At 52.4% G+C, this 21892-nt stretch overlaps 10 protein-coding genes across 10 annotated transcripts; 5 read left to right on the top strand and 5 right to left on the bottom strand.

Moving 5' to 3' along the window:
- Window positions 1-280: 280 nt before the first annotated feature.
- On the bottom strand, window positions 281-1518 carry ipp1 (inorganic diphosphatase IPP1; the record flags this gene model as incomplete). Its single annotated transcript, XM_056614382.1, has 3 exons — window positions 281-850; window positions 913-1032; window positions 1165-1518. 3 exons carry the CDS (start codon window positions 1516-1518, stop codon window positions 281-283), a joined length of 1044 nt encoding a protein of 347 aa, XP_056479423.1.
- An 852-nt stretch (window positions 1519-2370) lies between these two features.
- Window positions 2371-3750, top strand: N7532_001887 (tRNA-dihydrouridine(20) synthase (NAD(+)); the record flags this gene model as incomplete). The annotated part of the gene is made up of 1 exon (XM_056614381.1): window positions 2371-3750. One exon carries the CDS (start codon window positions 2371-2373, stop codon window positions 3748-3750), a length of 1380 nt encoding a protein of 459 aa, XP_056479422.1.
- Window positions 3751-4949: 1199 nt separating this feature from the next.
- On the top strand, window positions 4950-5472 carry N7532_001886 (uncharacterized protein; the record flags this gene model as incomplete). The annotated part of the gene is made up of 3 exons (XM_056614380.1): window positions 4950-5152; window positions 5180-5307; window positions 5375-5472. 3 exons carry the CDS (start codon window positions 4950-4952, stop codon window positions 5470-5472), a joined length of 429 nt encoding a protein of 142 aa, XP_056479421.1.
- Window positions 5473-6214: 742 nt separating this feature from the next.
- N7532_001885 (DEAD/DEAH box helicase) lies at window positions 6215-9589 on the bottom strand (the record flags this gene model as incomplete). Its single annotated transcript, XM_056614379.1, has 1 exon — window positions 6215-9589. The coding sequence occupies one exon, from the start codon at window positions 9587-9589 to the stop codon at window positions 6215-6217; it is 3375 nt and encodes a 1124-aa protein (XP_056479420.1).
- A 469-nt stretch (window positions 9590-10058) lies between these two features.
- Window positions 10059-10519, top strand: N7532_001884 (vacuolar ATPase assembly integral membrane protein VMA21; the record flags this gene model as incomplete). The annotated part of the gene is made up of 3 exons (XM_056614378.1): window positions 10059-10156; window positions 10227-10318; window positions 10383-10519. The coding sequence occupies 3 exons, from the start codon at window positions 10059-10061 to the stop codon at window positions 10517-10519; spliced, it is 327 nt and encodes a 108-aa protein (XP_056479419.1).
- Window positions 10520-11234: 715 nt separating this feature from the next.
- N7532_001883 (putative cystathionine beta-synthase (beta-thionase)) lies at window positions 11235-11835 on the bottom strand (the record flags this gene model as incomplete). Its single annotated transcript, XM_056614377.1, has 2 exons — window positions 11235-11666; window positions 11731-11835. The coding sequence occupies 2 exons, from the start codon at window positions 11833-11835 to the stop codon at window positions 11235-11237; spliced, it is 537 nt and encodes a 178-aa protein (XP_056479418.1).
- A 502-nt stretch (window positions 11836-12337) lies between these two features.
- Window positions 12338-13838, top strand: N7532_001882 (putative mitochondrial phosphate carrier protein; the record flags this gene model as incomplete). Its single annotated transcript, XM_056614376.1, has 6 exons — window positions 12338-12673; window positions 12733-12897; window positions 12965-13218; window positions 13288-13633; window positions 13690-13709; window positions 13766-13838. Coding segments are annotated over 6 exons (1194 nt in total), but the record flags the coding sequence as incomplete, so codon positions are not given.
- Window positions 13839-14662: 824 nt separating this feature from the next.
- N7532_001881 (DUF3602 domain-containing protein) lies at window positions 14663-15321 on the top strand (the record flags this gene model as incomplete). The annotated part of the gene is made up of 5 exons (XM_056614375.1): window positions 14663-14705; window positions 14773-14803; window positions 14858-14927; window positions 15003-15125; window positions 15187-15321. 5 exons carry the CDS (start codon window positions 14663-14665, stop codon window positions 15319-15321), a joined length of 402 nt encoding a protein of 133 aa, XP_056479416.1.
- A 641-nt stretch (window positions 15322-15962) lies between these two features.
- On the bottom strand, window positions 15963-17290 carry N7532_001880 (DUF2406 domain-containing protein; the record flags this gene model as incomplete). The annotated part of the gene is made up of 3 exons (XM_056614374.1): window positions 15963-16615; window positions 16673-16984; window positions 17089-17290. 3 exons carry the CDS (start codon window positions 17288-17290, stop codon window positions 15963-15965), a joined length of 1167 nt encoding a protein of 388 aa, XP_056479415.1.
- Window positions 17291-20040: 2750 nt separating this feature from the next.
- Window positions 20041-20767, bottom strand: N7532_001879 (60S ribosomal protein eL33; the record flags this gene model as incomplete). The annotated part of the gene is made up of 4 exons (XM_056614373.1): window positions 20041-20138; window positions 20211-20407; window positions 20596-20605; window positions 20740-20767. The coding sequence occupies 4 exons, from the start codon at window positions 20765-20767 to the stop codon at window positions 20041-20043; spliced, it is 333 nt and encodes a 110-aa protein (XP_056479414.1).
- Between the last annotated feature and the right edge of the window lie 1125 nt (window positions 20768-21892).

The following is a 21892-nucleotide window of genomic DNA, read 5'->3' as shown; positions in this document are numbered from 1 at the left end:
GTGTCGCTCTTGTATGATATCCAATCTACAACTCAAAAAGACTCTTACGTGGAATCTTCATAGGCCATCTTGTCTCAGCAAGTGTATTAAGTAGTACCCACAAGGTAAATAAGTCTCAATCGCACTGCAACAAAGAGCCAGGGAGCAAAGGAATATGAGTCAAGATTTCTCTCGCCAGAAAACTGCACAATTCTTTCAAATTTGGACCACTCACGGAAACCGCGGAGAGGACATTGAACATTTTGATTTTGGTATTGTTAAAAGTGACGATATCCGACATTTACACAGTGGCACCGGAGATGAAGAACCACTTGTCAACGGTACCGTCAACAGGGGCAGGGGGCAGGTCCTCGCCAGCGGGGATAGCGGCAACCTGGGCAGGGTCGGCGGGAGCAGCGGACTCAGCGACCTGGGTGGTAGCGACGGAGATGTCACCGGGGGCGGTCTTGCCGGTGATGAGCTTCTCCCAAGCATCGGCACACTCGTGGATGACGTCCTGAGCGTACTTCTTGTTCTTGCACTCGCCGGAGAAGGCGAACTGGTTCTCGGGCTTGCCGTCGGGGATCTTGTAGATGCGGAACCACTCGTTGGTGGCGCGCAGAAGGCCGGGCAGGTGACGCTCGACGTCCTCGATGTCGTGCAGCTTAGCGGCCAGAGGGTCGTTGATGTCAATGACAATGACCTTCCAGTCGGTCTCCTCCTCGTCGATCAGGGCCATGACACCCAGGACCTTGACCTGCTTGACCTGACCGGGGTAGCCGACCAGCTCACCAATCTCGCAGACATCGAGAGGGTCATTGTCACCCTTGGCCTTGGTCTCGGGATGGACGGAGTTGGGGTCCTCCCAGGTCTAAAAGAAATGTTAAGACTGACTGTTACTCCCGATGGTGGGGGGATCTCGGTGGTACTTACGCGGGGGAAGGCACCGTAGTTCCAGAGGTAACCCTTGTGGGGGAAGCAGTTGCGGACGTAACGGAGCTTGCCCTTCTTGACGTCCTGCTTAATGGGGTTGAGGAACTCCTCCTTGGAGATCTAGAGCAGATGTGGCAATTAGCATAGTCCATTGTGTATTATATTTGTGTGAGAGCGGGGGAGCGAGGGTTGGCAGTGTAAGGCAATTGAGAAACAGCCGGGCCGTAAGGGCGGCAGGGCAAAATATCATACCTCCTGCTTAGCGTTGGTCCAGCGGGGGATCTCAACGACCATGTTCAGGACGGTCTGCTCGGCATTGGCGTAGAGGGGGATGTCGTGGAAGGGCGAGATGGGCTTGCCATCCTGCTCGATGTAGACACGGTGCTCCAGCGTAAAGGGCTGGGCGATCTTGCGGATTGTGTAGGCCATGGTGTGCGCGGGGGAAGAGAGATGTCTAGAGAGAAGAGCGGCTCTTGCGAGAGGAGGGGAAGAAAAGGAGGAAGGAGGGGTGCAGGTGGGGGGAGCCAGCGTTGCGGATTTGCGCCAAACAGAGGCGGTGGAGGCAGAAAATCCCAGCCGGGCCAAGGGAGGACGGGCCAGAGCCATTGGCTGTGTTGGCAATGATGCAAAGCAAGAGCGGTGCTGTCAATCCGTAACCCGGGCCTCTCCCGACTTTGAAGATGGCGGTGGTCACTCCTGGCCTTTGGTATTCGGGTCGGGTGCTGCTGCTGCCCCCTGCGCGGCCCTTTTTTCGGGACCCAGCAGGACAACGCCGAGCATTCGCGTTCCGACCGGGAGAAAGTGTCCGGCAGTACTACTAATAGTACTAATTCAATATACGTGCTAACTACATGCCATTGATCTCTCTAGTATACCTTAGTGTACCTAGGGTATCTAGTGGAATGGTTTCGTGTTCGCGCTACTATGACCATCTTGATGTATGACTTCGGGTGCCTACGTATGCGCTGCAATGTAATCCGTACTCATCCTCAACACCTGCGAGTACTAGCCGATATCGGCTAGCTCATGTCTATCCCAGGCTCCACACCGGCAGCCATATCCATCAGTCAGTCCGAGGTCACCCATGTAGGTACGTGTAGTACGTAGTCCAATCTATTCAAAGAACAATCTGATTGCGCAGTGGCGAGAGCCTCCCCCTTGACAGGGCAAATCGGTTGCAATTGGCATCAGGGCAACCAGACTTGGGCGACAAAGACTGAAACGGTGGAAACGTGGAGCCTCCCCCAGTGAGTAGGGATTTAGGGTTGCCCGTGCAAATTTTCGGAATGCAAAAGGTGCAAATTTTGCAAGGGAAAAAAGGTTATCGGTCCTATCGCCACGTGACCCACCGGGCATGACCGATGGCGACTGACTGGAGGGAGGGTCACCCCAGGAAAAAAGTGGCTCAGGGAACAAACCCCTCCTCGACATGCTATGATCCGTCTCGTTCGCTCCGCCATGTCTGCCCTCGCCGAATCCGTGACTGCGACCGCGACCGCCACTGCGCCGGCCACCGTGCCGCGCGTGCCCATCCCTCCCAATGGTGTTGATTATCGCGGGAAGATCGTGCTTGCGCCGATGGTACGTTCCGGCGAACTCCCCTCGCGCCTGTTGGCCCTGAAGTACGGCGCCGACCTTGTCTGGGGTCCCGAAACCATCGATCGCTCCCTTATCGGCGCTGAGCGACGTGTGAACCCCCGCAACGGTACAATCGAATTCACTCGTGTCCCATCCAACGGTGGCCGAACCGACAAAGCCGCAAAGCCATCTGTGATTTACCGACTCGACCCAGTACGTGAGAAAGGCCGACTTGTCTTCCAGATGGGAACTGCAAACCCGGACCTCGCCGTGCAAGCCGCAAAGGTGGTGGCCGCCGATGTTTCAGGAATCGATGTCAACTCCGGCTGCCCGAAGCCATTCAGCACCAGCGGTGGCATGGGTGCAGCTCTCCTGCGCACCCCCGATAAACTCGTCTCGATCCTCGAAGCCCTGGTTCGTGAAGTCGGCCAGCCCTACCAGATTGGCATCTCCGTTAAGATTCGTATCCTCGAAACCCCCGAACTCACTGAGGCCTTGGTTTCTCGACTCGTCCGCACCGGCATCACAGGTCTCACCGTACACTGCCGCACAACTCCCATGCGACCCCGAGAGCGCGCCATCCGCGATCAGCTCCGCATGATTAAAGATATTTGTCATAATGCCGGCATCCCCTGCGTAATGAACGGCGATGTGACCTCTCGCGACGAGGGGCTCGCACTGATGAAGGAGTATGGAGTGGACGGTGCCATGATCGCTACATCCGCCGAGGCAAATTCGTCTTGCTTCCGCTCCGAGGCCGATGGGGGTCTGGCGCCGTGGAAGGACGTCGTGTATGAGTACATGAAGTTCTGTCTTGAAAGCGAGAACAGGCTCGGCAATACGAAGTACCTGCTCAACATGCTCATTCCCGGCAAGAACAAGGAATTCAACCAGGCTAAGAACAGCAAGACCTATCTGGACTTCTGCCGTGCACTGAGCTTCGAAGATTTGATACCTCTTGCTGTGCAAGTGGACGAGGTTCTTGAACTGACCGACAAGTGGGCCTCTGCTCCTAGCAAGGACCATGTTCGCTCCAAGGCCATTCAGAACGCCATGGAAAACAATGAATCTGCCCGTGCTGCTGGTGGAAACAGTGCCAGATCCAAGCACGCCGCACAACCCACGCACACCGGCGGGCCCATTCGTACTTCCTCCTTCCCCGAGCCGGCCACGGCGAACAAGACCGAGAACGAGCAACCTGCCGTTGGTGCCTCGATCCCCACTGCCCAGGCCGCTCCGCAGCCGGGAGTTACTGCATGATATCCTCCACCCTCCTCTCTTCATCATTCTTTTCTGCATAGCATGGGTTTGAAAATGGTTATTTGCTGCATCAAGAGATTCTTTTGTCTATAGACTCCCCAAAAGATACATAAGTAATATATGGGTTATGGTTTTATTGAGTTCATTTTTCCAAATGCAGGAAAATAATTGGTCCAATTGAGTCGTGCTTAACTCTAGGTTATGATTCAACATGCATCTGGTCAGCGTGAAGGCGCAATCAAGGAAGGTGCACGATGCGCCCCAAACTGTCTTCACGTTCCGGAAGGGTATAGCGGCCAGAGCTCACTTTCGAGTTCCAGCCGGGCTTGACACCTGGACTAGAGATCTGCACCTCAATCTCACCGCTCTACACAACAGTCATCGAAGCAGTCGCCCAAGCAGTCTTCTGAACAGTCACCCACCCGTCTCCAGAGCCGGCGTCCCTCCTGATCTTTTACAGTCGACGAAGCTCCAACAAGTGTTATGGATATAAAATATTTCTATATTTCTACTTGCCTTTCGTCTGCCGGTGTTTGATAAGCCATCAACCTGGAACAGGGCATAAACGGGGGCGAATAAAAAGGCAATTGAGCTTTGGCCGCTATACCCTTCCGTACTTCACGTTCTGCGTGCTCGAGATTCCTTGCCTTACTGTGTAATTTCTCACGAGATTACACATGATTCCAATAAATAACTTCTTCGCTCATTGTCATTATTGTGGGTCCATTTGCTCTCAGCGTTACTCCGTTGGATAAAACTGGGCTTACTTTTCTCCATGCTTTGGGGCCGCCCCGGGGCCGCAAACCATCCAAATTTAGTAGCCACGCACACGCGACACTGCACGGTTATGTGCATTTTAAGATCAGATACTTAAGATTGTCTTTTTTAAATTATTTTACTTCAGTGATTAAATCTATCTATGTCAATCCGGGTATCAACTGGCCGGAAATTGAAATACAAATCTAGTCAGGCGGATTCCAGCAGGTACAAAGCCTCATAGAATTAGCCCACTTCGCCGATCACTCACTTTTTCGGGAACGAAGCCTGATTCCAAGTTACTATTATTATGACGCTAATGCATTCCTCTGGTATCTTCAGGCAGTTCCGGGCGATTTTTGGATGGAGAAAGTCATTTAAATACCAAACGCATGTCTCTACGCTGTATTCTTTCAACGGCTTTCGAATCGTTCAACTTCACAATGCGGCACCAGCAAGCTACTGCCCTGCTCCTACCCCTTCTCTCGGGAATAGTCTATGCCTCTGATTGCCAATACGCGTGGAATCCCGTCGACACCTTTACCCTAATCTACACTTGTCAAGATGGGGCTACGGATATCACCGCTAGAATGGACATGAACCTATGTCTGATTAACAGAGATGGACAGCTCTATGCACAGGACGTGTGAGTCAGATCAATCTTTGAGAATAGAAGAGAGAAGTGCGAGGCTAACGATAGGCAAAGGGGCTATGCCTTTAAAACCTGCGATCCGCTCAAATGCTCGGTCAGCGGAGACAATATCGACTGCGATGACGCAGGCTGTGGTAGCATCGCTATTTGTAAGTCCATGATCCAATTCCATCGCTTTCGCTTTTATTGCAAGCACCAATTTCTAATACAACGTAGCTGATGCCGTTCAACTTGACGGTGCGAACATGGTCTGCCCCGGTCACACCGCAACAGCGACAACTGAAGCTGTTTCTGCGACTCCAACAGGCGCTTAGGTCTAAATGGCTCTTTCAAACCACCAGAGTAGCTCAAATACGGACAGAATAATAAGATAAAGTACTCCACATTTAATGAGCGAGTGCCTTCCCAAAGTTTGCGACGCTATATTGTCTTGGTTTCCGATCTCTCATCTGGGCATTGTAAGCATTGATCAATTACTGCATGTGCTTGTTCAATTTTTGAATGAGTACGCCACTGGGTGCGATCAACACATGTTGGAAGAATTTAAGAACTGTTGGCACCGTCACTGTTTACTCATTCGATCAAACACCCGAAGTCGGACAGTAAGGTACTCTCATGACTAAAATCTGCGCAGATTGCCAATTTGAGTTTCTTGCACACAGTGATTATGGATTATAGCTCTGGGGCTAGCACTTAGTGTGAGAACACATGACCGGGCAAGTTTTAGAGAAGACACGGAGTATACATCCAAAGGAACACATTGCCCGCGATTGTAATTTGCTGTTGCGCCTCCTTCCCTTAAAAGAGAGGGAACTTGGTAATTGATAAGAGAGATAGAATCAACTCGAATATTTTCACATCCTATAGTTTTCACTATGAGTGAAGTAGGTAAGTGGCAACATTGGCAGACGATGGACGAGAGTAATCTAAGAGAATGGAGGCGAGAATGAACTGAAAATGAACTAGGTATTAATATAGGTTTATTCTAAACCTATGATATTTTCTATTTAGCCATTTCTGGCCATCTAGACATCCTCGGCCATTTCGACCTCCTGCTCACTCCTTCTCATCGGAATCTTTGTTGATGCCCGCCAGGACCATCTTCTCCACCATGTTCATCCCCTGCTGCTCTGCCTTGCCGCCATCCTCATCGCCCGCCACAGCCTGATCGAGGAGCAGCTTGGTCTGGCCCAAGGAGTAGATCTGCTCCTCGATCGTGCCCTCCGTGACGAAACGGTAGACGTCGACTTCTCGGGTCTGACCGACTCGGTGTGCGCGGTTCTCGGCCTGCACATCCTCCTGCGGGTTAAAGGAGGAGTCAAAAATGACCACCTTGTTGGCGCAGGCCAAGTTGATACCTGCGCCGCCGGCCTTGGTCGACAGAAGGAACACGGGGATCTCGGTGTTCTCGTGGAACGCGTCCAGGATGGACTGACGATCCTCGACGTTCGTGCGGCCGTCCAAACGCACGAACTGGATCTTCAAGGTCTCCAGCACGTTCTCCAGGATGTCCATCACCATGGTGAACTGAGAGAAGATGAGGGTTCGATCTCCCTTGGTGATGAATTCAGTGAGAAGTTTTTGAAGTTCATCGACTTTGCCCGAATCCATCCACTCTTCATTCTGCAGCTTGAATTTACCCAGACTGCGTGGGTTTTCGATGCACATCTGATGGCACTCGAAATCATTGTAGGGCTGCAGTTCTTGGAAGATGATCTCAGGGTCGGACAATGACCATTTCTCTTCCTTGAGACAGGCCTGGGCCATTTTGCGGAGGGTAGCGTCGTCGTAGACGCGCCGGCGGAGGAGAGGATGAATGGCTGCTTGACGCAGCTTCATGAGGATATTTGCCGACTTTGAGCCGGTCTTAACGCCATTGGCGCGGTCGGTCAGGAGCTGGCGCACTCCTTCTTGCTCGTGGTCATAAATGGCCCTCTGGGAGGGCTTCATTTTGCAGTATTCCACGTGAGCGTGCTTGGCCGGCAGTTCGATGACTTGATGCTTCTTCCGCCGCAAGACAAACGGCTTGAGCATGGATTTGGCTCGTTCGATCCGTTGTGCTGAGAGAAGGGTTGCATGCGACTCATCTGTAGTCTTAGCCTTGTTGGAAAAGACAGCATTGAGGTCGTCTTTGTGTTCTTTGAACACTCCGGGTAGAATAAATCCAAGAAGCGATGCCAGCTCTTGGAGGTTGTTTTGGAGAGGTGTGCCGGTGAGGAGAAGTCGGAATTGAGCCGGGATGCGAATCAGTTTTTCATACAGCTGAGATTGGTGGTTCTTCAGCATATGTCCTTCATCGTAAACGCAAACTGTGAAATCCAATTCACGCAGGAACTTTGCGTCGACCTTTGCCTTCGCAATAGTGTATGTGGTGATGATCACATTTACACTGTCAGGGTCATCTCCGAGACTGCCCTGAATTTGTTCGCGGATCTCGGCACGCATGTTTTGACCGGCGTAGTAGGGGATGACATTGAGAGTTGGGCAAAATTTTTGGAATTCACGGAGCCAATTCTCAATGGTGGAAGCAGGAACCACAACCAGATGAGGGCCCTTGGTGCCAGTTTCGTAGAGGTGAGCAAGAAACGCGATGACCTGGCAGGTTTTTCCCAGACCCATGTCATCAGCCAGGATACAGCTCAATCCCTTATCAAACAGCAACGACAACCAATTGATTCCGACAATTTGATAGTCTTTCATCAAGAGGTCATCAGCCATGATCGAGGGTTGAGCAATGAATTTGGCTTCTTTCGGTTTTCGTGCGATGAACACGGGAGCATCGTCATCGCTGTCAGGTGATTGAAGATTCGACGAGGGAGTAGCGATACCGGAATCATGAGAGCTTCCATTAGTCGCATTGGTCATCGACGTAAGCTCAAGCTCGCCTTCGCGCTTTCCAAAGATGTCCACGCCCCATTTCTTCATCTCGTTGGCCACAGGCTGGCCCAGTGATGCGCACTCGGCAACAAGAGCGTCAATGGCCAAATAACCAGTCCACATCTCGATACACTTGTCGACAATCTTTTCGCCAATAGGCTTTGGTTGTTTGCGAGGCTTCCCCTTTCCTTTTGGCTTGGCCGATTCGTCAACGGGTGCTTGTACTATACGAACTTCATCCAGGGACCGGAAAGGACGGTTGGAGGTGATGAGGTTTGCAGTCTCCTCTGGAATTGCCGCAATGTCGGCAAGGTCGTGGGTCGGGCAGGAGTTGAAGAACTTGAGAACCTTTCGATCCAAGTCGCTGGGGCCGGAATCCTGGGCCTGAACGTCGGAATCCTCCGAGTCTGACATTGCGGCTTCGGGGGATTCTGAGCGGCTCGGCTCTCGACGTCGGCCCTTCTGCAATCGCCCTGCCTTCTTTTGTGCTGGGGGAGAGGAGGTGATCTCAATGGCGGCCCAGGGAGAGGCATCGCCAGGAGAAGCACGGTTTTTCGGACCACGCATAAGACGACCACGGGGTTTCGCTCCTTCCTCGGAGTGTTCTCTTTGGGTAGTCGGTCGGTTCATGGACGCCCACTTGTCCTGAATCGTGCCACGAGCCTTGATTTTTTGCTTGGCCATGGGTACTGGGATGGCCTTTCGAGTGACAGGGGCGTTAAGCTCGTCTTCCGACTCTTCAATCACCAAGACATCGTGGCTGTGGGCGAGGCGATCCAGTGCCACATCGAAATTGCCATCAACCTCGAGAAGTGCATCGACGCAGTCTTGAACCGATTTTTGGGGCAGGACATTCAGGATGCGATTGACCTTGATTTGCAGGCGATAGTCTTGAATGTCTTGCACCGATGTGTACATATCCTGGCGCGCCTTCTTGGTGGCGACGCCTTTGACATTGTGGGGTGGGCTCATCTGGTCCGCCGAACGTTTCGTACCAGTCGCATTGGGATCATAAACGGCAGCAGACGTGATTTCCTTGAAAAGATCCATTGTGTTTCCGTCGGGGCGCACGGGGGACTCGGCGACCTTTTCTTTCTCGGGGCTTCGAGAAGTCTTTGCGAACATGGCGGGTTTGATGTCGGTACTGCGAGAAGAAGGGTGGTCTTCGTCGTCAGATGATCCGCCTCGGTATGTTGGACCGTCTTCGAGATCGATGACAGTGGTTCTTTTCGTAGGACCGAGGGAGTTGGCAGGAGAACGGAAGCGTGTTCCTGAAGGGGCCATGAGGGAGGATAATATACCACCAGTCGATCGGCGGATTGGTGAATGGGCCGGGGCGGTTGGCGACGAAGCAGTGACTTGGACGACCGACCCGGGGGTCTTTGAGTACGGCATGTCGACCAGCTGCGTGGGTTGAGTGAATCGTTGCGACGGAGTAAGTGTATGCGCTCCGACGGGCACCGTGGCAATGGTATCGTGGTCGCCGTCCTCCTCGGGGGTGCCAAGCGCAATCTTCCTATCCCTTACGGGGGTGTCGGGGACCGAGTCATGCATCGCAAAAACAATTCTCGACCCTCTAATTCAACAGTCGAGGCCCGCCTCCTGTCTATCGCCAGTGAATCCAGGAACACTTTTTCTGCCGGCGGAAACGCGCTCCCGACGCGCGAACATCACGTGCCCCATAGACAACCCAATCGGGATTGAGCTATCGTCAGCGAAGAATTGGTGGGCATAGCATGAGGCCGAGGCAAGGATGTCATTGATTGAATTGCTCTCGATAAATCCATTGGCACCGTCAGAATTGACTTGAAATTTCGAAATTCGTGGGGAGAAAGTGAACGGTGACGCGGTTGCCGCCATGTGACCGGAGCCGCCTTGGTGCCTGAGGGTTTTCTCCGCAATATAGCTTCATCTCTATTCACCCCAAACACAAGCTTCGCCTTTGCGTCTCCGCACATCAAATTAACCCAATATTCACTTCCCGGGTGATTGCACAGTTTAGTGCTAGCATCCCTGGTCCAACATGTCCGCCCGCAAGCCTCACGGCCAGAGCTACGCCGACGTGGCCGCCAAACCTCCGCTGGAGAAGACCGACTCTGATGTAACTCCAGCAGTCCCAGGGTATGTGAAACAACATCAATCAACATAATGCCAGTACAGAAGTGTTGTGCTGACTTATTGTACCACCAAGGGATGTCATTTTCAAGCTGCTCGCCTTCACAGCAGCCATGGTGGTCGGCCCCATCGGCATTTATTTTCTCACTGTGAATTCGATCTTCGGTGGTAAGTCTGTCATAGGGCAGTTTTAGCCTTTGAACTGGAATCTTGGAGCTTATCATTGTATCAGGAAATCCAACATATGCCGGAATCACTGCGGCCCTTACGGCCAACGTGGTCTTATTCGCGTACATCTACGTTGCTTGGAAAGAAGACCAAGGAGACCAGCAAGAAGCCGCCAAAGCGAAGTCGAAGAAAGGACAGTAGTCTGTTGAATGCTGCAAGTCACTCAGCAATTTGTACTCGAATGGTTTTTCTTTGTTTCGCGGCGTTGCGGGTAGCACTCGGGTTATTGGATTTTCGGGGACCATAAGCAGATTGCAAAAAAGTCTATGATTTTCCCTGTGGCCAATCTGAGCGTATTGAAATGGAATATCAAGGAAATACTGTTACTGCACCACTCCGTTGCCTCAGACCACACCCCACCATGAAGTCTCTCAGATAATACGTACATTGATCAAGCAGGATGCCAAATTCGCTATCAAATGTCATCTTCCTTATGGTTTTGCTAATTCGAGCGCTGGTTGATTGCCCAGTCACCTATCTGCCAATGATTATTTGCTATCTGGCTTTCATATACAACCAGTACACTGAGTCTGAAGTACTATTAGATGACTGAAAATCCAGACAGGGAGCCCACGAAATAGTGCATGTTTATCATTGGATATCATAAGAGAAATTCCACATGTCTGGTCTCCGGGGCATTCGGCGTGTGGCCCCCGATCCGTTTCCTTCTGTGACAGATGTTAAAGGTGCCATTGCCCATGTTGAAGGTACCGTGCTCCGGTATTAATATCAAAAACAAAAAAAAAAAAAAAAAAAAAAAAGATGCCCACAATGCCCGGAATAATATGCTCGGAGGCGCCGAAATGCTGTTATGTCTCCTAGCAAAAGGTGAACTCCATCGCACAACCGTCCACGCTCAGGGTCGTCGCTTGACGAACTCCTCCAGATCCGCCTTGGTAGCAACACCGAGAACAAACTTGCGGCCAGCATCTGTCACGACGGCGAACTGCTGCTTCTCGCGGTGGTCGCCATTGGCGCCGGTCTGACTCTCGAAGAATTGCTCCAGTTCCTCCAACGGTGTCTCCATGGTGATGACCTGGTAGATGCCGCGCTTACGGTTGAAGCGTTGCATGGCTGCGGAGACCGGATCGGCCTCCTTGACTGTGCCATTCTGGATCAGCTCCTTGAGTCTGGGGATGCTCAGGTAGCCGAGGAGGGATCGCTTTGTGGCGGAGATGACGGTGAGGTGGGTGTAGTCGCGTTCGTATGCGGCCATCAGGGCGGCGGAAATGGGGTCATTAGGGGAGACGGACAGCGCAGGAGGAGGATCGAGATCTTCGACGGTGGCCTGTACATATATCATGCAATTAGGATGGCGGACAGTCGTGGTGCGTATGGAGGCTTGAACATACCCCACGGTACTTGTCGGCCCAAGGTGTTTGCTGGGCCGCATTTGTATGAGCCGAGGTCTGGTTCTCGCGAGTAAAGGCCTCACTGCCAGTCAAGTAGGAAGCCATTGTAGATATAGCTGGGTGTTGCGCGGGGGTTGGCGGGGTGGTTCGAGGAGGGGTTTCTGGCAGTGCGAGCGCGGAACAGGAAAGGATTTATCTGCGAAGAAGGACGATTTGATGTATTCAGGCGGATATAATTGAGGTCATAACAAGCAATTCGCCGGTGTAACTCCCAAAAGAAGCTGAGGAGGGGCAAGAGTGTCTCGCAGGACGCTTTTTTTGCGGCCGCGCTTTTCCTCTTTTCCCGCGCCAAGACCGGCACGGGGCTACGTCACTGCGCCTGAGTCAAGTCATGCTCACGTTCTCTTGGGGGACGAAGCCTTGCCAGGTCTGTTGCCCTCGGATTTCGGCACTCTTCGGTGCTTTAAATACGTCGCGCTCTAACTGGCGATTCTTCGCTCGACCTTTTATTATCGTGTTCAGGCCACTACCCGGTGAGTTATCCATTCCTTCGATAAGTGGAGCAACCACGGCACCACGATCGCTGTGTTCGTCTGCTCCACTTTAGGCTACCCGCGCTGATCACGAGGTAGTAAACAGTGACAGCATGCTTCCCTCCGGCTCGACAATTGCTTCGCTGGTAGCTCAGCACCCTCTGGGAGCTATGAGTGCTCAGCAGAAGCCCCACTCGGAGCATGCTTCGAATCCTGCCCCCAAGCGACGTGAACCCTTCCAAGCCTGGAGCGCCCTCGACAATGCAAAGACCAGGGCGGAAGCTATCGGCAAGGAAGCAGCTCGCGAGTTCGAGGTCGCGAGCGCAAAGGCTCAAGAGAAGACGGGCAAGATCGAGCCTTGGTCGGCCAAGTACTACGCCGCTTGCACTGTCGGTGGAATGCTCGCTTGTGTGCGTTCTGGGACTTCAATTGGATCTAGTTCTTGATATACTGACTTTTCCACGTATAGGGCGTTACTCACACCGCTGTCACTCCCCTGGATCTGATCAAATGCCGTCGCCAAGTTGACCCCAAACTCTACAGCAGCAACATGCAGGCGTTCAGCAAGATTCGTGCCATTGAGGGTATTCGCGGTGTGGTCACCGGTTGGGGACCCACTTTCTTTGGCTACAGTGTAAGCAACTATCCCCTGCCGCTGATATGACCAAATTGCATACAGGATACTGATATTGATCTACCAGGCCCAAGGAGCATTCAAATACGGCGGCTACGAGTATTTCAAGAAGTTCTATAGTGACCTGGTCGGCCCCGAAAATGCCCAGAAGTACAGGACCGCCATCTACCTCGCAGGCAGTGCCTCTGCCGAATTTATCGCCGATGTTGCCCTGTGCCCGTTCGAATCTGTAAAGGTTCGCATGCAAACGACCATCCCTCCCGAGTTCCGAGGTACGTTCAGCGGTATTTCCGCTGTCGTTGCGAAGGAGGGTTCGTCGGGGTAAGTCCATCCCCAAATCCCTCGTTGAAATAAAGTTGGTTTCAAGTACTAACCAGCTAACCCCACCAGATTGTACAAGGGCCTGTACCCACTCTGGGGTCGCCAAATTCCGTACACCATGATGAAGTTTGCCTCCTTTGAGACTATCGTCGAAATGATCTACAACAAGCTGCCTGGCCAAAAGTCCGACTACAACAAGGGCGCCCAGACTGCCGTTGCTTTCACCGGTGGCTACATGGCCGGTATTCTCTGTGCGGCAGTGTCCCACCCCGCTGATGTGATGGTCAGTAAGTTGAACGCCAATCGCCTGGCGGGTGAAGCTTTCGGTGCTGCGATGAGCCGAATCTATGGTGACATCGGATTCATGGGTCTGTGGAATGGCTTGCCTGTCCGTATTGTCATGATTGGTACTTTGGTAAATTTTCACGATTCCTTCATACAATGGAGCTACGCTAACTTGTTTCTTAACAGACTGGTCTCCAATGGATGATGTACGAACAACCGGCCTTCCCTCTTCACGCTGCACGTATGCTGACCGTTTCCACAGTTACGATTCGTTCAAGATCTTTATGGGACTGCCGACCACTGGTGGACCTTCCGAGGACAAGAAGAAGAAGTAAATTTCTTCAAGCAAGATGTAGCTCTAACGGTGTGCCCTTTGCTATGCTTTCTTCCGCCAGGGCTCGAGTTTCTCATGGATCCAGGGATTTCGTTTTCTGCGTGAAAAGTTTCGAGTTCTACGGCCATACCTATCACTCTCTTCTCCATTTAGTAAAATGTATTTTTGCCCTTCTCTTTCACCAGGTGTCAGATCAATGCACGTGGCTACTGTAATTGCATAACGGTAGGAGCTTGAAATTATATGCCAAGCTCGCTATCTTTAGTCACTGCACCGACCAATCGCCGCCCCTTATCTTATCATCGACGTCACCAGTCGCGATCAAAGAACTAAACCAATGCGTTGAGAGCAGTGATACTCTCAGATTAGTACTATTAGCACTAGTAGTGCAGTAATTCTTATGCGATAGAAAACCCGACCTTGGCATCGAGCCTCAGGCCGATCATTTGAATGGCGAAATCCAAGCGCGGCACGCCACTCGTCTTCCGGCATATCCTCGTGTCTGCGTCTACATTTCCCTTAGGGTAGTAGTCATCGCTCACCTTAGGACCACTCGATCCTCTTCTTATCTCCTCCTATCCCCTCCAGATCCAATTTTGACTCTTGGATTCATTCCATACCAATTCGATCCCCAAACCGTCCCCACTCGATCGAAACTACCGGGGCCACCCAGGCGAGCCGACTCGGTACCTGCGTCTTATCTGCATACCTCAAGGTACCCTAACCCTGCCCTGCTCGATAAGACCATTCTCACCTCACCCATCTCCTCATTTCATCTCAGTCGCACAGCAGCAGCTCGCTTACGCTCTCAAACCAGCCACCAGAATGGGCGAGAACGATCAGCCTATGGTCTCCCACGGCCGCGGCGGTACATCAAACACCTAGGGTTGGTTTCCACCGTACGAACGCCGCATAGCTAACAACCTGAAACTCAGGCCAAGGAAACATCGGTCACGACTCAACGCAGTACGCACACAGCTCCTCCTGCAAATTCCAAACAGCCCTAAATAACAAAAACAGATACGTCGACGGCGAGATCGTCCGTGAAGGCATCTACGGCGACCAAGGCGATGGCGCTTACTCTGCCGGTGTAAGTCCTGCACTCACTCAGCGCATCGCGAAACTCCCCTGGTAGCAAAGATTTACTAATTATTAATATTTACAGCGCGGCGGCGTAGGAAACATCGGATCGCCGCGCGTCCGTCCAACATCCAAGATCCCGCACGATGCGGAGATGGTCCCTGAACTTGCGATTCGGGGATCGTCTGATGAGAACTACCACACTGGCGTGAGTTTTGCCCCAATCATTGTTTTCGAGTTGCGCTCGTTGCTAATGGGCATTTATACAGCGCGGCGGTCAGGGAAACGTCCATCTCGACGATGCGACGCGCAAGGAGAAGGAGGAAGAGAAGAAGAAGGGTAAATCTCCTGCGCATGAGGGATTGGCCGATCGGCTGAAGAATAAATTGCTGGGCCGCAAGTAGGTTGTGTCGAGAGGGTGCTGATTTCGATTTGATTCCCATTCGCTTTGTTTTAAAGGGATGCGTGTTAGTGGATAGGGTATTTGCAATTCATTCGACACTTCGATTTCTGGATTGAATGACTTGGGCCATTCTTGACAAGTAAGGTGATAGGCCAGTAGAAGTTACACATAGTTTCAATTGTATTTGTCCCTATGGTAAATTATTTGCTATTTGCCAGCGCATCTGAAGGAGAGGAAGATGCGCTAGACTGCTTGCAGCACATGCAAGCTGCCTATTGACGAAATTCGGTAAAAAAAAAAGAAGAAGCAAAACAAACCGTTCCCGACCGTGTCCATAACCATCCGTAAACCCATGGAATCATGACTCATGACTGAAAGCTCGAGCAAACCAGAAACGAAAATGAAAGAAAAGATAAAAATGAAAATAGAAAGAATCACTCGTGCACTCCGTATCCCGTAAATCTGTGCAGGTAAAATAAACGCAAAACGCCCATGATAGGATGGTGATACATCGCAGATCGAGATCGTGTTCGGAAAATGACGGAGCTCCGTCGAAAAAAAAAATTTGAACACATGTCGGGAAAAATAGAGAATCATGAGTATGCGCGCGATCTAGACCCTCAAATCCTCGAGGAGTCTAATTTAGTCCTTGCTAAAGCGGCGCTTGAACCAGCTCTTGCGGTTCTCCTGGTTTGCACCCTTGCGGATCGTATTCGCAGGCTTCGCATAGTGAGCTTGCGCAGGCTGCTGCTGCTGCTGCTGCTGCTGCGCACCACTCATCGGGCTGGTCGAGCTGGCAACAGGGGCTGGAGCTGAAGGAAGACCCTTGGTGTTAAGGTTCGGTGCGGTGCCAAACTGGAATCCATATTCCTGGGCGCGCTCGTCCAAACGCTGCTGCTGTTGCTGTTGCAGGGCATGCTGCTGGAGCTGATCCATCGAGCTGTTCATCGAGCTAGGGTCTGTCGAGTGGCCGTATGATTCCGTGTAGCCGGAGCCCGTTCCCGAACCCGACATCGCGGTGACATTGTCATAGGAGCGCTGATGGTTGTGCTGCTGGTGGCCGCTTTGGTCGGGGGGCATCCGCGGAGCGGGGCGAGGGCGGCGGTTGGTAGACTGCTGGTTGTAGGGATAGTAGTTCTCCTGCTGGTTAGCACCCTGGTAGGCGTCGATGAAGCTGTCCGGGCGCGAATGCGACTGTCTTCCATAGTAGTTGCTCTGCTCGTGGCCTCGACCGTATCCACCTCCGTAGTAGCTGGTTCGACGGCTAAAGTCGCCCATCTGGGAGGCTGCATCTTCTAAGTTGGAGATCGTATCAGACCAGAAGCTCTTGCATTGGGATGAGCATGACGAACCTGTACGAGCATAAGAGCCCCGGGTGTTGTTGTACGTGCCGTAAATGGCTGCCTCGAAGGATCGAATTGTATCCAGCGGTCGCTCGGATCGGGGACGAGTGGGGTTGGACCAGTCGGGATCAGCTATAACGTAGATGCAAGGGTTAGGCGGAGCAGTAAACGTGGGAGGAAGTGGATTTGGGGAATGTTGAGACAGGGGATCTGGGGTTGGCAAAGGGGACGGGAATAGCATACTGATGATGTTACCGTACTGGTCTTTGTGCTGCATATCACGCAGAGAGCCAAGATTGGACTTCTCCAGCGCAACAGCCACTGTTATTATACAAGTCAGTGATTGGAATCCAGGTTGGGGAGGATGCGACCGCGAGTGTCACAAGGGGAATGAGGGGGGCCGCGGATGGGGAATCAGGACATACTGGGCTGCAACTCGTTCATGGCGACGAGGGGATCTGCCTTGGTGTGAAGATTGCGGCGCTCTTTTTCCTCGTGAGTCTCGGAAGAATGGCTCTTCTGGCTTTTGTGGCCGGAGGTACTGGTGCGATGGGAATTGTCGGACTTGACGCTGAATCCACGACTCCGGCGGGGAGAAGCAGGACCGGGTTGTTGGGGGGTCGCCATTTTTATTAGGGGCCGGTGTCCACCGTCTTTCTTAGCGTCCGAGATTCAAGGCAGCTGGCGCTTCTGAAACGGCTGGGATCGCCTGAGCTTTGGCGGCCGTTGTGGAGCGCAACGATGGAAGGTGGAACTCGCCAAGCCGATCGCAGCGCTACTCTATGGCCCGGCGTGGGTTCGTTCGTGCGTGGTGAGGTAGCAAAACCGGGTGCTCTGCGCGAGGATGGGACTGGAGAACTGTTGATGCGAATATGACGCAAATTGCTGTGCTGGCGATGGCGGGGCTGCGCAAAAAGCAAGTGTGGAGGTTGGTGATGGATGGGGAGGAGGATGGAGATGGATTGCAGGGTGGAGCGCCGTTGAACTGCGGAGCCGAAGGGTGTTTGTAGAATTTGGAGGGGAGTCGATCGCTTAAATACCGCGACAGCAAGCACGAGCAGAGGACAGCGGCAAAGACAGACGAACTGGGAGTAGGTTGACGACAGCCGGCCACGCAATGGCTGGGCCGGTCAGGCAGAACTTTTGAGGGATCTGTGGCGCGGCAGGAACGATTCGGGCCTGCAGAGATCGTCTACTCTCAGTAATCCTCAGGCCACGCAAGCATTGAAGCACACAATTTTCTCTTCCATGGCCACCATCGACATCCCCAAGACTGTCTGCAATTCAATTTCTTTTTGTGTGCACAAAGTGTGAGTGCCTGGCCAGCCGGTTTCCGTGGTACACAGCCCGTGTGGTGCGCGGGCTGCCATTGGCGAGGTTCTTCCCTAGCGGCATCCCAAAATAGCCCGCCAACTCGCCAGGGACCGAGCCAGTGCAACCTCTGAAGCAGATGACCGGAGAGGGGAGTCAAATTCAATGGCAGTATTCATGGCGGATAGCATGCAGACTCGCCCTTCCTCGGATAGATTGGTCTATAGGTGAGCGGATACTATTCCAATGGCATAGGTCAACCGCCATTCGAACGCCTATGGCACAGCGCACATGGAATCTGCAGGCATGCTACTAGGTGTATAGCAGGTCATCACGCCTTGCTCGCTTATCCTGCGAAAAGTCTCACTTGTGAGGATCATGGTGCCGCGTGATGCATGGTATCCGGCTTCTTCCAATTGGTGGGGCACCGCGAATAATGCATTTAGCTGGGTGGATCAATCGAATGGTTCCAAAGGTTCGGTTTGTGCCGAGGACAATGCCCAGAGGGCATGGACTTTTCCCAGGGCGCGGCGCGGCCAGAACAGCTACCTCTTCGTTTTGCATTGGACTAGAAACAGCACAGGCGGGGAATGCCTGAGATTGCCGATCTAATGCTCCGCTGTAAACTTGATGTATACCAAGACAGTCAATTGACGACAAACTTGTGGGTCCACGATCGAAGGAATCAGGGACTACCCGAGGAATGCACGGAGTAAGGGGCAAGGGAAAATCTCCGAGCAAGGTTGGCCAGGCTAACAATGTTACTTGTGCCTCAGGCATAAATCCGGCCTAATCGGAAGGCCTAAATAGGGCCGCGTTTACAGCCCGAGTCTACCGAGTTTCTCGCGATTGTAGACTCAATGTCTCTCAGTATGGAATTTGAAATCAAACTGGCATAAGAATTTCGAGTGTGCCATCCATTGGTATGTAGACTACAAGGGCCACTGTAGGCATGGTCCCTGATGGCTACCCCGGATCAGCATCGCATGTTATGAAGGTAGCAATTTAACTTCGGAGTGGGACCCACTGGGGCAACTGTTGAGTCTTCATGTGTTTTGTAGAAGATAATCCTGACATCTCATTTTATGGAAAGATGACCGGTCCATAGCACCAGATATATATCCCGCGGCAAATCACATATAGCACTGATGTCATGATGTTTGGCCTCGTCTATTCGGTGCAGAAAACCACACTGCGAGTTCAATCACATTTGCTAGAGAGATATATATATTGAATCTCTATGCCATGGCTGCCTAGTACCTATGAAATTCCTTTGCGCGTATTAAAAGAAATGCTCCACTTGGTTGAGCTCTTACGATCTGGACGAAGCCAAAACCAGTGAGGTCAAATGCTGGCTCTTCAGAGAGAACCACACGATGTCAGTTTGTCCTAGACCTCCAGGCTGGGCATTGCTGGTGCACTGGGTACATCACTACGGTAATCCATTATGGCCGTGGGAGCTCTAGAGCTGAAGCTTTCGACGAGTGTAGTTGCTCCAGAGACAACTGCATGGTATAACGGACATGATTACTGACAGGCGCAATGGGTGGTATATTTCTCAAAAAAAAAGAACATTAGATGCTATGGTGGAGTAGCCAGAGCAAGAGAAATGCAATTCTTCTATAACCCAGACGGACGGCGCGAGGAACCATCGAACATCGATTGACCGGTCTGTTGAAAATGGTATGGAATTTGGTGTGTAAGAGCGTCAGATACACGGGAGAAAGTGACGAGACACGGCCACAATGAGACCGTTGGGCATCGCGTCCCGCCACTGGCCTCATCCCATGGAGAAACGAGACCTGATAAACAAACAAAAAAGAATCTTCATCCCAGTCAAGGGTGTCGACACCGTTGTGAACGTGTTAAAAAAACTCTTTTTTTCTTTTGATTCGTAGGGCTGGTTTTTTTTAGTTATGGCCCTGCCTTCTCCCACGAATGAAAACGTTGTCAAACCGCCAACTCCCAATCAAACCAACATCGCGGCTCGTTCCGTCGACTTTTCCTTGCCTGACCGACCGTCTGCACGAAGAAAGGGAATCGCCCACTAGATACAGAGAAGCCGTTTAGATGTTGGAGGGGTAGAGCATGACGCGGACGGTAGCACCGAAGGACTTGGGGGGGAGGTTGTGGCGGAACTTGGCGCGCACAACACCGGAGTTGCCTGTAGCAAGAAAGTGTTAGATCGTTCACTCGAGACCTCTATTGTCGAAAATTGGCAATGTCGGGCACATACCGTGCGGGCGGGTGACCTTGCCCCAGATCACCCGGATGTTGGAGCCGCGAACCTCACGCTTGGCCCGGTAAACGAAAGCGACCTTCTTGCCCAGGTAGAAGCTGGCGGCCTTCTGGTCGTCAACACCCTCAATCTTCACCAGGGAGGTGTTGGGGTTGAGAGCGTGCTTGGAACGCTGGTAGCTCAGGTGACGTCCCCTGCAAAGAAATCCGTATTAATCCTCTGTTCGATCGTTCGTACTTGGTGTGTGCATGTGTGTGTGGTCTTTCCCGTCCTTTCTCGCTTCCATCGTTGTGGGTTGCTGATTCCATCTTGACCGACGATTTCGAACTTGGGAATTGTGTGCGTGGAATGAAATGCGACGCGAATCGACGTGGTAACTTACTTGACGTAAACTAGTAAGCGCAGAAAGGTTAGTATAACAATTCGTAGGATTGTAGAGGGTGCCCATCCGATGCGCCTGGGCGATCTTGAATCGACCTTCCCGACGCATCCAGATGCAGTTCACGGGCTCTCAGGGAGCACTCACGGCGGTGACCTTGTTGTTCCGAAGACATAATGACGGTTCTTCTCTGAGCAGCGGGCAAGGAAAACAAGTCGAAGGAATGACCCGCAAGAGATCAGAAGTCGTTCCCGGTTGTCGTGGTTGTCGTCGCTTTGAGATAGTCGAGCGCACAATCAAATTGGGAGGTGTGTTGGCCACCGCTCGCCCTAACCCAATCGGGCCCTTAGCGACAGGGTAAGCGAGGTCACATGAGCACACTCTGGGTGGGTTCCGGGGATCCCGGAGATATTGTTTACCCGTTCCTGTAGATAAAACACCTGAGGCGCCGATTTACATGACACCTGACCCGCCAGGTGTCGACGGTGATCACCTCATCGATGACCGCCTTCGCATTCAGCAATTCTGCCCGCCGGGCTACAGTGGTCCGCGAGCCTGGAAGCCGCAGCTGACAAACCTCACCATGACGACACTTAGCCGAACCTAACTTTGTGCTACCTTCGAGGCACTCGAGGCTAATTCTGCTCCCCGCGTCGGTTATTCGGCCTCTGCTGAATTTTCTCCCCGGTATATTATTTGGCGCGCGCGGCACTTCATGGCCCCTGCCACCCGAGATACCGCTCGAAGTCGTGCATATTCAAGTTCATGAACTGGTTGACTGGAAATGACTCTGGAGAATGACCGCTCATCGGACTCTTCTCCGGCAGCTCCGGTCCATCTAGGTAGCAGACCGGGTGTACTGATTGGGAAATCCAGATATCCCCCATTACCGCCCCACCATGACACCGGAGGGTCAATGACTCGGGAGATCGGGCGGATCACTCATACGAGTCCGTTATTCAGTTACCAGTCCTCTTTCTACCTTAGGGTATGGTATAGTGTCCGTAAATGGGGACGGTTAGCGCTGCAGAGTTCCAACGGGTAATTACTCGCTGCTCCGAATACGGACACGCTGGGCCGAGTACTTCGGGCCACAGTCTCCCCGGAGCACCTGTGACGGGAAAATAGAATCCGTCTGGTATGAGAGATGACAAATGTGCCGATCCTCTCCACGATTTCGGTCACCGGAGGAGTATATCAGGTACGATACGGCCTACTGTAAGTCCGGTGGGCGGCAGGCCCAGATTGCCGCTAGATGCTGATTGTACAAGTCGTCAAGAAACCTAGATGCCATCATAGT

Source organism: Penicillium argentinense (assembly GCF_028826775.1).
Source record: "Penicillium argentinense strain IBT 30761 chromosome Unknown utg000002l_segment0_segment0, whole genome shotgun sequence".
Lineage (NCBI taxonomy): Eukaryota > Fungi > Ascomycota > Eurotiomycetes > Eurotiales > Aspergillaceae > Penicillium > Penicillium argentinense.
The sequence above is the reverse complement of the archived record's forward strand: the minus strand, read 5'-3'. Positions and strand labels throughout refer to the sequence as shown.